We start from the raw sequence: 15710 nt of genomic DNA on the forward strand, positions 1-15710 counted from the left end.
TTTGCTGATAATTTTTGCATCCTATCCCCATCAGAGATGTTGGTCTATAATATTTGTGTGTGTGTGTGTGTGTGTGTTTGTCTGGTTTCAGCAACAGGGTAATAGTGACCTATTAAAAAGAACTTGGAGGTGGTGCTTCCTTTCTGTTTCTTGCAGGAGCTTGAAAAACACTACTGTTAGGTCTTTGAAGGCCTCATAGGATTCAGCAATGAAACCATTAGGACCTGGACTTTATTTAGTTAGCCAATTCTTTTATTTATTTATTGAGTTAGGGGTCTCACTCTGTAGCCCTGGTTAGCCTGAAACTCACTATTGTAGACCAGGCTGGCCTTGAACAGAGATCCAGCTGTCACCTCTGGGTACTGAGACTAAAGGTGTGTGCCATCTTACCCAGCAGATTTTTTTCATTTTCAATCTTACTCTTTTCTAGGTTAGTCAGGTTGATATCCAAAGGCCTCTTAGATCTGAATTGCCACACTCCTTGGTTTGGGAAAAATTCTACTATGATTTCATTGAAATGTTATTACAATGCTGTTAGAATGGAATTCTGCTCCTTCCATGGCCATGCTTCTTAGACTTGTCTTTTCAGTGTCCTTCCACCTAGGAAGCACTGCTTACACTTCCCAGGTCTTGTACCTCATCGTCCAGCTGTGCTAGCCTTGATCTGTCCTACTGGCGAGGCTTCCTAAAGCATCTTATTTAATTTATTGTGGCTTTCTTTCATCTCCAGTATTTCAGTTTGTTTTTTTCTTCAGTATTATTATCATCTCCTTGTTGAATTTCTCTTTTTATTTGCTGTGTTGATTTAATTTTTTTCACTTCGTGTTTGTGTTCTCTTGAAATTTGTTCAGAAACTTATTTATGACTTCTTTCGTTTCTTCAAACATAATCATTATTTTTTTAAAAATGGGATTCAGTTCTACCTGGAAATCAGAGTCACAGCTGCTCTATTCTGTGTGCCATACCAGGCAGGGGTACATCCAAGGCACAGGGCACAAGGCAAAACAGGCAGGCTCTAGGCTAGCAGGTGAACTCACTACGTAGCCTTGACTGGCCTGGAACTCGAGAGGTAGACCAGGCTGGTCTCAAACTCAGAGGAATCTGCTTGCTTCTGCCTCCCAAATGCTGGGATTAAAGCTACCACCACACCTGGTCCCTGGGAAGCCAGTTAAGTCCTGCTAGTAATAGGTCGGGGATGTTGGATGGGGGGGTGATACACACCTTTAATCCCAGCACTCCAGAGGCAGAGGCAGACAGATCTCTGAGTTGGTGGCCAGCCTGGTCTACAGATCGAGTTCCAGGACAGCCAAAGCTACACAAAGAAATCCTGTCTCAACTGCCTTAGCTCTCCCACCCAACCCCAACCCCCACCCAAAGAAGAAAGAAAAAAAGAAAGAAAAAAGAAATGGGTTTGGAGGTATCTTGGCAAGACCAAAGTTTTACTGTTGCAGAAGGGTGCAAAGCTATGGCAAAGAAAGCAGCAAGCTCACTCCGGGTCCCCGCTGGATTTTTAACTCCTAGCACAAAGGGGTCAGAGCCCAGCCTCAAAATCTTATACAACTGGCTAATTTAAGCAGTGCAGTTGATAGGCACTGCTCGACCTTGATCACAGAAAGCAGAACACTGTTCGGAGGAATCATCGACAAATGGTGGGTTTTTCGTTTTTGTTTTTGTTTTTGTTTTTAAATGGTGTGTCTGGGTGTGGAAATGATGGCTCAGAAGTTGCAGAGTTAATTCACTAGCACAATACCTATGTCAGGCGGATTGTAATAACTCCAGGGGGCTCCTGCCTGCACATGTACATATCATCCATGTGCATGTACGCACACATAGTTAAAATAATTTAAAAATTTTAATGGCATTTCCCTTGTCTTATTTAACCCTGGTAGAAAAGACGGCATAGGTTTCCCACAGTCTGTACAGTCCTAGGCGCACAGTGTACACAACACGGATCTGCAGAGCTAGAAAAGGGGCCTCGGGAGAAAGGAATATTTTGATTGATAGCAACAGAAATTATGATAGAGGCTCACAATCTTATGAAGATGGTGAAGAAGTTAAGAAGATAAACACGTGAGGCCTGGAGACATAGCTCACTGAGAAGCACATGTCTACTACTTGGAGGTTTTTGGCTGAGCCCTAGCACTGAGGGGAAAGGAGCCTGATATTTAGAACGCAAGTGTCGCCTAAAAACTTGCACTTGTTAATACAAACTATTTCCGCAGGCAATGGAAATTCCTGGAATGAAAAGCATGAACACCGTGGACGGCGCTATCTACACAGCCAGGAGGAGCTTGAATGTGGCTTAGTTTTGACTGAAATTTTGCACTAAAATCCCAAAGAATGTAGGAGGACAAGCTAATGTCAATGTCCTTTGGTGTCGTGTGAAGTAACAGTATGCAACTTTCAAATGGTAGGACAGGGAGAAGGACAGCTGTGGCTATTTAGCTATCTGTCATCCGTCTATATGTATGTGTGTCACCTACCTACCATCTGACTATTAATCACCCGTTTATCAGTTATTTATTACTCTTCTATTAATCTTTTTGCTATCTTCCAATCACTATCATTCATTTATCATTTTATTTATTTGTTTGTTTATTTATTTATTTATTGGTTTTTCGAGACAGGGTTTCTTTGTGTAACCCTAGCTATCCTGGAAGTTGCTCTCTAGACCAGGCTGGCCTCGAACTCAGAGATCCACCTGCCTCTGCCTATGCACCACCACAGCCCGGCTCATTTTATATTTATTTTATTATTTATCATTTAACTAGCATTCATTTTCTATCTGTCTGTGTGTCTGCCTGTCTATCTTCTGTTTGTCTATCATCATGAATAATCTATCATCTGTCTACCTATCTTTTATCTGTTTTTTATCTTCAACAATCTATCTTCAGAGAGGCAAAGAATGTGACAAAATATTGACCAGCATTGATTGTAGGTAAAGAAAACACCAGTGTTTGCATCACTGTTTGAATTATTTCTATTTATTTTCTAACTCGGAAGGCAAGCGCTGGCAGAGGAGCTGCAGTGAGGGCACCCTGGTAGCCCAGAGAATCACAGTTTCGAGCAGGAGCCGGGTCGGCAGGGTGTGCTGCTTTGGGTTGTCGGAAGATACTGTATTTCAGCGTCAACGCCAGGTTGGCTGGTCTGCTGGTGTTCACAACCTTAGTACTGGTCTCTGTTAAAACAGAAAGTACAGACCTCTTATGCATTTTTATTTCTTAAGTGAACTGTATTTTCCCAAATAGTGGAACTTCAAAAACATAAAGAAAATAAAATAGAAACTTCCCTGACCGGGAATCGAACCCGGGCCGCGGCGGTGAGAGCGCCGAATCCTAACCACTAGACCACCAGGGAAGGCATGCTGAGCTTTCTTTCTAACGGCACTAGAGACTAGATGACGACAAGGCTGACGGGTAACTGCAGTTAACCCAGGGAACTGGCACCTAGGCAACCTGGCGACTCGCCGCCCGGGAGGACCTGACAACACCAACAGATGAAAGAAATTTTTGCAAGGGAGGAATAGCCTCCTGAGCGGAGGAAAATAAAAATAAACACACCAAAAGGTACATGTGTCAGAAGTGGGATTCGAACCCACGCCTCCATTCGGAGACCAGAACGCCCGGAGGGAAGGCTCACGCCTTGAGTCTGGCGCCTTAGACCACTCGGCCATCCTGACACCTGAGAAACTGCCGCTTCTTGCTTATCCTGAAGCCTGTGCTGTGCGCGCTCGCTGCTACGTGCGCGGGCCCTACATTGTCCCTCCCAGTTGGCTCCAGCGTCCAACAGTGAGCGAACTTCACGCTGTCGCCGCCTGTAAACCCAGAAATGCGACGCGGGAGAGAAGCAGGCAGCTTGGGGCAGCAGCCGTGGACCGCAACGTCACCCTCGTTCCCCTGCAAACGCCCTCAGCGTTCGGGGTACATCCGGAGGCCAGACTGGGAGCTCCGTGCTTCCCTCTCTGAGCGACCTGGGTTAGGTGAGCGTCGCTCCACCAATGGCGACACAACTCTGAATGCGTTAGCTTGCCAAGGGAAGGCCCAAGACCTCCTGGCAGAACAGTCCTGGACAAGCCGGAGGGTGGCCCAGTGAGTGCCTTCCACCCATGCCCCCCTCCGCCCCGCCCCCGCCTCTTCCTCCTCCATGTAATCCCAAAACTTATTTCCCTTTGCCCTGGTGAAGTGATGATAATCAGTACAGCTATTCAACTCCCGAGAAAACAAACAAGCAAACAAACCAGTCAACCACCACCAACAAAACCACACAAGGCTATGAAAGGGAGAGGGCCAGAACTGCTGCGGAAGACCTACTGAAAAAGTTCCTATCGAAAAAGTATTCCTCAAAAATAATATGCGCAGCAGGACGTAGCCTGCAATCCCACTGCTCTGAGATGGAGGCAGTGGGATTGGTTCAAGGTTATTATTCCCAGTGAGTTGTGGAAAAGCGAGACCTTGTCTCAAAAAACGAAATGAAGCAAAAGACCAACAGAGGATCCTTCCAATCACACACACACACACACACACACACACACACACACACACACACACACACACACACATTGAGATTTCATTTAATTAACGAATGACGCTAAGGAAAAATACCCTGCCCTGTTCAAATGAAGAAGGCTGTTCTATTCAGACTATCGTAGAAGCAGACAGAGTTAAGGCAAAGACAGCCGGGGGTTGTAGCCAGGGAAATGGTGGCCAGCGTGGGTGGAAAGGTCTTAAGGGCAAATGTCAATCAAGGGCAAGGGGGCTCCCACTAAAGAGGCCCTACGGAATTCTTCCAAAAACCAAGCCAAAGGTTTGGACGTCAAAGGTGAGGGATGATGACAAAAGGCTATCTCTTGGGCAGGGGTAGGGAGTTCTCCATAGACTAACCCAGGAGGGTGGCTAGTGCCAGAGACAGGTGGTGAGGGGCAAGGTTCAGGCCTAGTCAGAGAAAGGGCTCACAGGCGCGGAATTACAAGTTGGTTAATGATGGATTTGTAGGACGTTAAAACCACACAGAGGAAAGTTTTACGAGGTTAAAAAAAATAACACATGTACCCAAATTAGTGAATAAATAAATAAATGGTGTAAAGAGATTGCTGATAGATTCGGGTGAGTTCATGTCCCCGTTGTGATGTAATAAGTGATGTTTGACTGCTTAACCTTTTACGGCTTCTTTGAAACATCTATGTATGTATGTATGTATGTATGTATGTATGTATGTATGTATGTATCTATCTATCTATCTATCTATCTATCTATCTATCTATCTATCTATCTATGGTTTTAGAGACAGGGTTTCTCTGTGTAGCCCTTGGCTGTCTGGAACTTGCTTTTCAAACAAGGCTGACTTTGAACTCACAGAGATTCTCCTGCCTTTGCCTCCCCAGTCAGTGCTGGGTTTAAAGGCATGCCCAACCACCTCCAGGCAAAACTGTCTTTTTAAAAAATGTTTTTTAATGCCAGAGTAAAAAATCTATTTATATTATACATTTATTGGTTGATTTGAGACAGGGAGGCTCTCTCTACATAGCCCTCTCCACAAGTCTCGAAACTTATTAGGTAGATGAGGCTGTCCTGGAACTCACAGACATCCTCTGGCCTCTGCCTCCCAAGTGATTGGATTCAAAGTGTTTGCCACTGTGTTTGGTAACCATGCCTGACTGCAGGGGAGAAAACTGGATTTAAAACATCTTAATTTAAGAAATTATATAGGGCTGTGTCTGGGTGTGGGTGTGGGCAGAAGCTCAGTTGCCCTCAGAAACCAGAAAAGGGTATTAGGTCCCCTGGAGCTAAAGTTTCAAGTGGTAGTACCAGGAACCAAATTCTGTAAGAACAGAAAGTACTCCTAACTACCTGGCCATTCTTCCAGCCCCAGGAAGACAGTCTTTTAAAATTTTTTTGGAGACAGAGTCAGTCTTTAAAAATTTTTTTTGGAGACAGGGTCTCACTCTATAGCTCTGGTTGGCCTAGAACTCCATATGTAGACCAGGCTGGCTTGCAACTCTCAGAGATCCATTTACCTCTGCCTCCTAGGTGCTGGGATTAAGGTGTGCACCACCACATCTGGTAAACATCTTTAAAAATAAAAAGTATTATTTTGTATGTATGTAACATGTGTGGACATGTGTGCCATGGCTCATGTCTGTTCTCTCCTTCGACCCTTATGTAGTTTCTAGGGGTTAGACTGAGGCCTCCAGACTTGCTCAGCAAGTACCTTTCCCTGGTGAGATACCTCACAGTTTATGATGAGGGTCTTGCACACTGAAATAGTCTCCCCAAACATCCATGCTCTAACTACTGGACTCTATGAAAACTGCTTTCTGTAGCAAACACTTTGCAGATGATTGTTTGGAGCATTGAGATGGGGAGATTATCTGGATTACCCAAGTGGATTCTATGCTTAAAAAAGGCAAAGGAAGGCTTGCCCCAAAAGGAAGCCATGTGATCATGGAGTCAAAAGCTGATGTGACATGGTCAGAAATCAGGGAATGCTAGGAACCACTGGAAGATAGGAAAGGCCCTGTCAGCACTTGGTGCTGGTCTTCTGACCTCCCAAACTGTAAGGGAGGGAACTTCTGATGTTTTGAGCTGTCAACTTCGTAGTGATTTGCCACAGAAAAGCAGTCAATAGTGCAGGTGGCTTGGAGTGAGGTTTGTGTTCACTGGTGCAGCTGTTCACTGTTGATATCCTTGTACTAGGCAGTACCCTCAATTTTTTATCTGAATGAAGTGTATTAAGTCAGTTAACCTTGGAGGGTCAACTAGGCAGTCAAACGAGTTTGGAATCCAAAGAGGGTAGCCAGAAACAAAAACCTGTGGGCCATCAATGGGTGACCTAATTAGATCACCCCCAAACATGATATCCAAAAGAGAGGCTTGCCGGGTCCTGAGCTCGGTACACTCCATCCTTTGATAACAGAAGAATCCAAGAGAGAAGAAAAGCCAGCGAAGAGGGAGGAAACCAGCGGTGGGTGAAGTCAGAGAGTGAAGCTGAAGAGAAAGTGAGAGGAGGAGAGAGCTAACGTTTCCTGCAGCTTAGGGCAGAGAGGAAGCAGAATGGACACTTTATTTAACAGCACAGAGGTCTGTAATCCCAGCACTTCTGAGGAGGAGGCAGGAGTTCAAAGTCACCTTGGCTACATAGTGAATTGGCGATCAGTCTGGGCAACATGAGACCTTGTTTTAAGCAAATAACCAAAATAGTAACCCTGGAAAGCCCTGTTGCGGTTGCTGGATGGAAATAACTCCATCAGAGCCATTTGTAGCTAATGTGAAATGAAAGCATCTGCACAGAATCTAGGCAACTTTTTGAAGGAATGTATTGATAGTGGCAGGTTATGGGCTGCAGCTGGAGGGTGGTCTACGGTTCAGAAAGGACACTTCTTGACTTCAGGCGACGGATACTGCAGTTCGCGTTTGCTTTGTGGCAAATAAAAGGCAAAGATGCTAGTAGAAAAAGGAGTTTACAGTCGGATCTGGTAACAGTCACACAAGACCAGAGATAACTACAATTCCCGGCAGGTTTTGCGCGGGGATCACGGCGCGCAGGCGCAGGCCGCTGGCCTCTGACGCTGCAGCCTCCGACGCCAATGGGGACGGTTTCTTCTTAAAGGAGAAACAGTGGCGGCGGCGCGCGGTGGGCCCCAGTCTTCCCCGGGCTCTCGGAGGGAGCACGCGGGACCCGGAGGCACACGCGCAGTCTAGGCGAAGGCGGATTGGGGCGGGCAGGTAAGACCCCAGCGTGGGCCAGTGCTGGGCGGGCGTCCTCTGCATGGGAGGCAGTGAAGAGGCCGATGCGCGGCTGCATGCAGACCCCACCACCCGCGGACAAGGAGGGCAAGTTTCCCAGTGGAGGTTTCTTGCCCCTGCCTGCGACTCCCGTACCCCGAGTGTCCACCCTGGCTCTAAGAATGGGTGACTGGATCCAAGGGCCGCGAGTGCTTTGGAGGCAGTGTGGTCTGGCCCCCATTCAGCGCAGACTGAGCTGGGGCTGTGACTGCCCAGCACATCCCGACTGCACCACGTCCTCCCGCAGGCCCGGGTGCGCATGGCCTCTCCGGTGGCAGATGCATCCCGCCGACGGCGGGAGAAGCGTAGGCAGCTGGACGCGCGCCGCAGCAAGTGCCGCATCCGTCTGGGTGGCCACATGGAGCAATGGTGCCTCCTAAAGGAGCAACTGGGCTTCTCCCTGCACTCACAGCTCGCCAAGTTCCTGTTGGACCGGTTAGGGGCCGGGAGGGACTGGGGTGGGCACCGAGGCAGAGCCCCCAACCTGTTCTACAGCCTTGGGTTTCTCGCTTAGGCTGGGCAGGCTGCTCCTCCCCTCGCAGCCCCAGCGAATAGGAGGTTTATAGGGTTGGCCCCATAAGTCAGTGAGTGCCTGGATGAGGGTGGTTGGCTTCCTAGATTCCGAGCTCACCCCAAGCTCTTCTCTGGCAGGTATACTTCTTCAGGCTGTGTCCTCTGTGCAGGTAAGTAAAAGATGGCAACAGGCAGTGGTGATGCCAGTTCCCAGAAACTTATGCCCCAAGAGAATTGGATCAGAAGTTTGGGAAAGGGAACCAGCCCGAAATAACTTAGTGCTGCGGCAGCCTTTGGGAAGGATGTGTGCCTAGACTTAAAGTCAAACCAAACCAAACAAACCCCAAACTCTGCAGGGACAGGAGAGATGGCTAAGTGGTTAAGAGCGGGTGCTCTCTGGCAAAGGACCCAAGTACATTTCGTAGCGCTCACGGCAGGGGCTCACAACTGCCTGTAATTACAGCTGCAGAGAGATCCAACACCTCTGGTCTCCAGGAGCACCTGCATTCATGTGCACCCTCCCCTCAACACATAAAGCTAATTAAAAATAAGATTTTTTTTACTTTAAAAAAAGATAAACCAGATTTGGGTTTAGAGGGATTAGGATTCTCTGCGTGGCTTTCTGGGTGAGAGGGGTTTCCAGCCTTGTATGACTGTATCATCTTACCTCCAGGTCCAGAGCCTCTGCCCCCAAAGGGTCTGCAGTACCTGGTGCTCCTGTCTCATAGGCACAGCCGGGAGTGCAGTCTAGTGCCTGGCCTTCGGGGGCCTGCAGGTGGCGATCGGGAGCTTGTGTGGGAGTGTTCGGCGGGACACACGTTCTCCTGGGAACCTTCTTTGATTCCGACACCTGCAGAGGTGCCGAAGCAGCACCCCCTTTCACACACTACTGAGAGGACCTGGTGTTCAGGGGCCAGGAAGAAGGAGCCTGAGGGTGAGTAGAAAAGAAGGGTGGAGAAAGCAAACGGCTTTCCAATCTTCTCTGGTCATAACTAGTTTATAAAAATGAGCTTGTCATTTGTTCAGTTATTGGTTGAGATAGGGTCTCATGTAGCCAAGGAGCCTTGAAGTCCTGGTCTTGCCTCCACCCCTAAAGTGCTGGAATTACTAATAATGATCCTTTCATGCCAGCAAGGAAATAGAGTCTCCCATGGGCTGTTAGGTATACAAAGCGAAACCGCAGAGTGACGGTATGCTACCTTTGACAGAGGCTGGAAACAAGGTTTAAAAGAGAATGCATTTGTAAAAAGTACCACCTGGCAGACTAGGTTGCCACTGGGAAGAAATTGCCCTCAGTCTTTGAGCACAGGCCTCCTCTTATGACCTGCTTGTGCCAACAGGTTTGGAATGTGAACAGCATGAAAAGACTCAAGAAGCCAGGCTGTCCAGGTGAGGATGGGAGGTACGGGATGGGACAGACCTGCAGATGTAGGGAGTGCGGTGGCAGTTTCTCAGGAGTGTCTTTCTTGAGCATGCAGGGACGTAGAATGCCCATTGGAGACCTTCCCAGCCCCGGGAGAGGAGCAGGATGTGGAAGAGGATGAGGATGAAGAGCCGCTCAGTGATGCCAGCCCATGGACCTACAGCTCCTCCCCAGATGAGCCAGTTGGGATTGAGGGAGGAGGCTGAAGACTGAGAGAGGGAGGAGGCAGCTGGCCCCTGATAATTCAGAGATGTGTCAGCTGGAGGGATGGATTTGCTGCGGGGTGGACAGGGCAGATGTTGGGGAAAGTGAACTGTAAGCTTTGAATTGGCAATGTGGAAAAGGGATTCAGTCAGGCTCTGGGAGAGGCTGAGGGCATGAGAGCCTGCTGTGGGAGCTGGAATCTTTTCCATTTAGGGGTTAGGGCTTAGTTAGGGCTGACTAATTGCCCAGAGGGATAATGCCCTCCTCCTCCTCCTTCTCTTTCCAGCAGTGAACCAGATGTTTCTAAGCCACCTCCGTCGCCTGCTACCCACACACCCAAGGAGGGAGAGACCCCGCCAGTGCCTGCAATTCTCCCTGGCCCTTGTGCTGTTCTTGCCTCTCTGGGTTCTACAGCTGCTCTGACATCAGAAGCTGAGGTGCCCCTAGAACTCAGTAGGACCCCTCAGGCCTCTGTAGAGCTGCAAATGACCGAGTCTTTGGACAGGTAACCTGATGGCTGAGACCGAGAGGGCAGGGGTGTCCTGGGATGTGTCACTCTTGAGGTCCTTGGCGGCTCTTTGCTACCCATAGCCCTGGGAGTCAGGCCCAGTCTGCTCCGAAGCCCACCTGGGATGAGGAAGGTGCCCAGATTGGGCTCAGGAGAATGAGGTAGGACTGGGGAGATGGGGCTCTGGGGAGGGTCAGGAGTGAGGCAGAGCAGGTGAGAGTCCTGCTTTCATTCTCCCCACAGGAAAGCTGCCAAAAGAGAGCTGATGCCCTGTGACTTCCCTGGCTGTGGAAGGATCTTCTCCAACCGGCAGTATTTGAATGTGAGGGACACAAGTTGAGGCTTGTGTGACCACTGGGGTTGGGGGGGTGGGGAAAAGATACCCCTGGGCTGAGGTGTAAATTTGGCTTAGTTGTAGTGCAATTGTCTAGCATGTACAAGGCAACACACACAGCTTTTGGTGTAGAGGCGAAGGCCCAAGCTCCATAGTTGGTAACGGCCTCTGGCCCCAAGTATAGGGAGGGCCAGAGAGACGGTGAGGTGTAGGTGAACAGGATGGACCTGAGAAAGATATCTACAGGTTAGATGTGAGCCTTTTATGCAGCAGACTGCAGCAGCTGCTCGCACTAACTATGGAAACACAGGGTTAGGATGCAGGCAGCATTCAGGAATGCATGCTCTAGGATGTGACTAGATCACCTAAGAGGGACTTCCTCGTTGGGAAGTTCAGTTCTAAGCACCATCTGCCAGGTGGGGGCGTAGCTCAGTGGTTAGAACATCTGCCTGTCATATGCAAGGTCCTGGATCAGAACCCAAACTGGAAAAAGAAAATAGAAAAAGCAAACAAGAAACTCCCCAAGCCTCCAAAGAACCCTTTTCCCTCAACAGTGCTCTCTTCTGGGAGCCTATGAGGTCTGTGTATTTTCAGAACAGGTATAAGAGAAAACCCCACATTGGTATATATAAATAGCATAACCAGAGACTACAGCATATACTAATGTGGGTCATCATGTCCACCTAAGCTATGTTCCTTCCCAGACAGACAAGGTAGGATACACCATGAGTGTCATGCGGACATTGCAATGATGGTGTGCAGCGGGTAGGCATCCAGAGGGAACAGACGAGGGCAGTCAGTGGTCAGGGTGGGAGGGCAGTTGTGCTGCTCAGGGCGTAGGTGAGGGTGGGGCCAGGAAGGTGGCCCAGACAATGATAGACCTGTGGTGAGGAGACAAGGGTGGAAGAGGAGCCTGCCTGCTCACCCCGCTCAAGTCAGTCTCCTGGGGAGTAGCCATTCTTTTGCCTCTTATCTCTGTCCCCCGTTCTTAGCACCACAAGAAGTACCAGCACATCCATCAGAAGTCATTCTGCTGCCCCGAGCCAGCTTGTGGGAAGTCCTTCAACTTTAAAAAGCACCTAAAGGAGCATGTGAAGCTGCACAGTGGTGAGTGCTGGGACCCCTTCAGCTCCCCTGGGAGGACCGCATCCCTTAGTCCCCGTATTGCCTCCTTGAGATCATTACTAGGTTCTGGGTAGCCTGACCCTTGTGAAATGTCAATTCTAGTCATGTAGGACCATGAAGAGATGCGAAAGAAGGGGAGGGTAGACAGCAGGAAGGGCAAGCTGCTTCTGTGGCCTGAGGAATAGAGGGTAGCACATGTAGGAAGCATCTGCGTGTTTCAGGGATGGAGAGGAGGCCGCCAAGGCCGCAGTAAGAATGATGTGCTTTCTACTTTGGAATGAGACCATTGTGAGGTCTTACACTGTGGGGAGATAGCTGACTGCCAGAGATGGCTATAGCAGCTCTGTGGAGAATCAGGGACCACAGATGAGTAGAGATGGGTGTACCCTCATAGTGATGGCTTGGGTTTGCCCATCATAGTTGGTGAGCAGTGGCTGAGGCTCCTATGAGAGTGTAAAAGGGCTGTGTGAGAAGGAGGGGTGAGCCAGGGTGGGACTGGCAGGGAGAGAGGGTGACTAAGAAGATTCCAGCTGGGGCAGCTGGGTCATTAGACCCTGAAAGCAAGGAAAGGGGCTGGTGGCATAGGACTCTAGGTTAATATGTGTTAATTAGAAGTCAAGATTTGAGTATAGGGTTTATAGAGTCAACAGAAATCTGTCATGAGCATGTGTGTAATGTTTGGATTCATGGGGCTGGAGTGTGCTTGCACAGGATGGGAGGGAGGTCTGACATGGTGCATCTGCCTTCAGAAGGTAGGCCGGGGGGGAAGAGAGGAAGGCAAAAAATGTGGACTGGAGGAAGCAGGTGCAGAAACTGCTCCAGTAAGGAAGGAGAACAGGTTGATAAAAACTGCAGGCCAAGGAAGGAGTGGGGACTAGATAACAGGACAGTGTTATCTAGTGACAAGAGCTTTCCTCTGGGGATGGCAGCCAGAGTGGAGTGGGTTCAATGCCAAGCAGAGCTGAGGAGGGAGAGATGCAGGAGTGCTGCTGGGCAGATGAGCAGAGGAGTGAGGTCTCATATGGAAGGCTAAAAGGTTAAGGCGCAGAGTGGGAAAGGAAGGCTTACTGACATCAGGGTGTGTGGAGACTTTGAGGAGAAGAGGTGAATTCTGAGAGACACGGGGAAGGCATCCACATATTCACATTATATGAGCAGGGTACTAGGTAACTGCTGGATTTGAGGGGCAAGAATGGTACTGGAGGTGCAGGCACTCTGAGAGGAGATTGGGGGTTTCCGGTTCTGCCAATCCCTCTCTTCAGTGAGGTAGCTGAGCAGTAGACGCCAACATGCAGGTGTTTGTGAAGACCCTGACGGGCAAGGCCATCACTCTTGAGGTTGAGCCCAGTTACACCATCAAAAATGAAGACTGAAGATAAGGAAGGCATCCCCCTGACCAGCAGACTAATATTTGCTGGCAAGCAGCTGGAGGATGGCTGCACCCTGTCACCTGCAACTTCCAGAGAGAGCCCGCCTTCCACCTGGCACTTCGCCTTGTGTTGGCATCATCAAGCCATCCTTTCGTCAGCTTGCCCACAACTGTGGCAAGATGATCTGCTGCAAGTGCTACGCATGCCTGCACCCCGTGCAGTCAACTGTCGCAAGAAGTGCGGCCACACCAACAACCTGCATCCCAAGAAGAACGTCAAATACAGCTGTGGCAATACCTGGCCCATGACGCTGGGACCAAATAAAGCCCCCTTCCATCCAACTGGAAAAAGAAAATGGTACTAGGAGCGTTGGAGAGAGCAGATGCTCTTCGGGCTTCTGGATGGTGGCCACTGCACAGCTCATCAATGACAGTAAAGACCATGGGGAGGGTTGACTATTCATGCCCCATCTTAGAGGTCAGGGATTAGGTTTGGGTTGAGTTGGATTTTCACCAAGCAAGTACTGGTAAGGGACAGGGCAGATTGGTAGTGTGAAAGGCCATAATGACAGCTGTGAAAATGCAGCTGAGACGGGAAGGCGCTGGAAGAAGGTAGCAGGGACAATGGATGGTAGCCTGGAATCATCAGATTGTCACACAGGACAAGGCAGGAGGAACTGGTTGGAAGCGGGATGCTTGAAATGTTTAGGTGGCACGGTGCTTGGGAGTGATGTCTGAGTAGGTGGAGGAGGAAGTGACGAGGGTACAGGTACAGTGCTGCTGTATGACAGCAGATACGGAGGACCTGAAGCCACAGCTTGTGGTGTGACAGGGAGTGATGGAGATAGCATCTGCAGGTGATGGCCAGGTCTTCAGAGAGCTGGTGAGATAGTCTGAAGGGTACCACAAGAAGCAAGGACAATGTTTCTGTAGGCATTTAGGTTTAGTGGCATAGGAGAGGAACCACAGCAGCCTGAGAGCTGTGATCAGCAATGACAGTGACAGCAAGTGCTGTTGGGACCCGCAGGTTCAGTAAAAAACTGGCCACTGGCACACATGGCACTGGGGGTGGCAGGTAGAATATGCATGCACCTTGAAGATTTCTGGTTCTGGGGTATCCTTGGGGGTTGGACTGAAACCCTAACTTCTGCTCCAGGCTTGTATGTGGCTGCTACTTGGTTCTTCCTGTCCACAGAAGGCTCTAGCTCTCCACTCATTACTCCTTTGACAAAGACAGCCCAAGGCCCCAATAGGGAGGTATGCCTATGCCCTAGGAGACAGTTGGAGCTAGGGACTAAAGGTGACAAGAATGCAGTTTTAGATGCCCCATTGTCTCTCACTCAGTTTTCAGGACCAATCAGATACAGGATGTCCAGATGCTTATTAGGACACAAGACTCCTGAGCCCCAGTACTCACCTGTTGGGGATGGTGGGCTAAAGCCTGAAGATAGATGACTGAATGTCCCTTGTGTGCCTACAGATACCCGGGACTACATCTGTGAATTCTGTGCTCGCTCTTTCCGCACCAGTAGCAACCTTGTCATCCACAGACGAATCCACACGGGAGAGAAGCCCCTGCAGTGAGTGCCAGGGGCCATGGAGGGAGCTGTTATCTGGCAGCCAGAAAGTGGGCAGCAGAAACTCCAGGGAGGTGAAAGTGGACCAAGGCTTCTTCTGTTTCTGGCTGCAGGTGTGAGATATGTGGGTTCACTTGCCGTCAGAAGGCCTCTCTAAACTGGCACCGACGCAAGCATGCAGAGACTGTAGCTGCCCTGCGCTTCCCTTGTGGATTCTGTGGCAAACGCTTTGAGAAGCCAGACAGTGTGGCAGCTCACTGCAGCAAAAGCCACCCAACCCTGCTCCCCACACAGGAGTCACCTGGCTCTTTGGAGTCTAGTCCCAGCATCTCTGCTACTGAACCTCTGCAATCTCCGGAGGGGGCAAGCCTTTCCTCCTCTTCTGACTCTAATCCTGCCCCTTCAACAGCCAGCTCTTCACAATCTGGGGTACCAGACCCCAGGGATGCAGAGAAACGTCAGATGGTGGTCCCCAGGAACTAGGTATTAGGAGTAAAGTTTAAGGTAGGGCATGACTGGGCTCCAGATACCTTGCTTTAGCCTTCCTCAAGGAAACAATAAATGTTTTTTGTTTTTTTATACAAGTGTGGGCAGAGTATATGCTTTGGTGCTACAGATTTAAGATTCTGGGAATCTTTTGAGAACAGGATGTTAGCTGTGCCAGAATGCAGAACCCCGTGCACATGCCCAACTTCTTTCTAGACCTTTCTTGTACAGTGTAACATCTGCCTTGGTTTAGGGGCAGGCTGGACCAGGAGGCAAATGACCTTCTCTTGTCTAGCATTTGTCTCTGGTTGAGCCCTGCAGTTTGGTCTTCTGGCATAAAACCAAGCCCTACAGTAAAACAACTGATCTACAGTGGCTGGGCTTTTGAGA

At 49.4% G+C, this 15710-nt stretch overlaps 1 protein-coding gene, 2 non-coding genes and 1 pseudogene across 5 annotated transcripts; 2 read left to right on the forward strand and 2 right to left on the reverse strand.

Moving 5' to 3' along the window:
- Nucleotides 1–3285: 3285 nt before the first annotated feature.
- On the reverse strand, nucleotides 3286–3357 carry Trnae-cuc. The gene has a single exon. It is a non-coding gene; the product is annotated as a tRNA-Glu (tRNA).
- Nucleotides 3358–3573: 216 nt separating this feature from the next.
- Nucleotides 3574–3679, reverse strand: Trnal-caa. Its single transcript has 2 exons — nucleotides 3642–3679; nucleotides 3574–3619 (listed from the first exon to the last, which is right to left on the reverse strand). It is a non-coding gene; the product is annotated as a tRNA-Leu (tRNA).
- Nucleotides 3680–7579: 3900 nt separating this feature from the next.
- Nucleotides 7580–15413, forward strand: Znf692 (zinc finger protein 692). Of its 3 annotated transcripts, none has more exons than XM_005067888.4 (12): nucleotides 7580–7721; nucleotides 8029–8216; nucleotides 8433–8464; nucleotides 8968–9228; nucleotides 9635–9683; nucleotides 9773–9895; nucleotides 10208–10426; nucleotides 10513–10590; nucleotides 10673–10751; nucleotides 11756–11870; nucleotides 14738–14837; nucleotides 14948–15413. In XM_005067888.4, the coding sequence occupies exons 2-12, from the start codon at nucleotides 8041–8043 to the stop codon at nucleotides 15315–15317; spliced, it is 1602 nt and encodes a 533-aa protein (XP_005067945.1). In that variant the 5' UTR covers nucleotides 7580–7721; nucleotides 8029–8040; the 3' UTR covers nucleotides 15318–15413. The 3 variants fall into 3 exon arrangements, with proteins under 3 accessions (XP_005067945.1, XP_040604643.1, XP_012966988.1); XM_040748709.1 differs by having other exon boundaries at nucleotides 9023–9228; XM_013111534.3 differs by lacking the exon at nucleotides 8433–8464 and having other exon boundaries at nucleotides 9023–9228.
- Nucleotides 12660–14729, forward strand: LOC106020921 (annotated as a pseudogene).
- Nucleotides 15414–15710: the final 297 nt, after the last annotated feature.

This window comes from Mesocricetus auratus, unplaced genomic scaffold, assembly GCF_017639785.1.
Source record: "Mesocricetus auratus isolate SY011 unplaced genomic scaffold, BCM_Maur_2.0 Super-Scaffold_100007, whole genome shotgun sequence".
In the NCBI taxonomy this organism is placed as follows: Eukaryota; Metazoa; Chordata; class Mammalia; order Rodentia; family Cricetidae; genus Mesocricetus; species Mesocricetus auratus.

Bases quoted from the DNA above. Each gene is read 5' to 3' on its own strand.
- Znf692 (XM_005067888.4), top strand. From the start codon at position 8,041: ATGGCCTCTCCGGTGGCAGATGCATCCCGCCGACGGCGGGAGAAGCGT. The intron at 9,684-9,772 runs GTGAGGATGGGA...TTGAGCATGCAG, and splicing joins CAAGAAGCCAGGCTGTCCAG to GGACGTAGAATGCCCATTGG. The intron at 11,871-14,737 runs GTGAGTGCTGGG...GTGTGCCTACAG, and splicing joins GCATGTGAAGCTGCACAGTG to ATACCCGGGACTACATCTGT.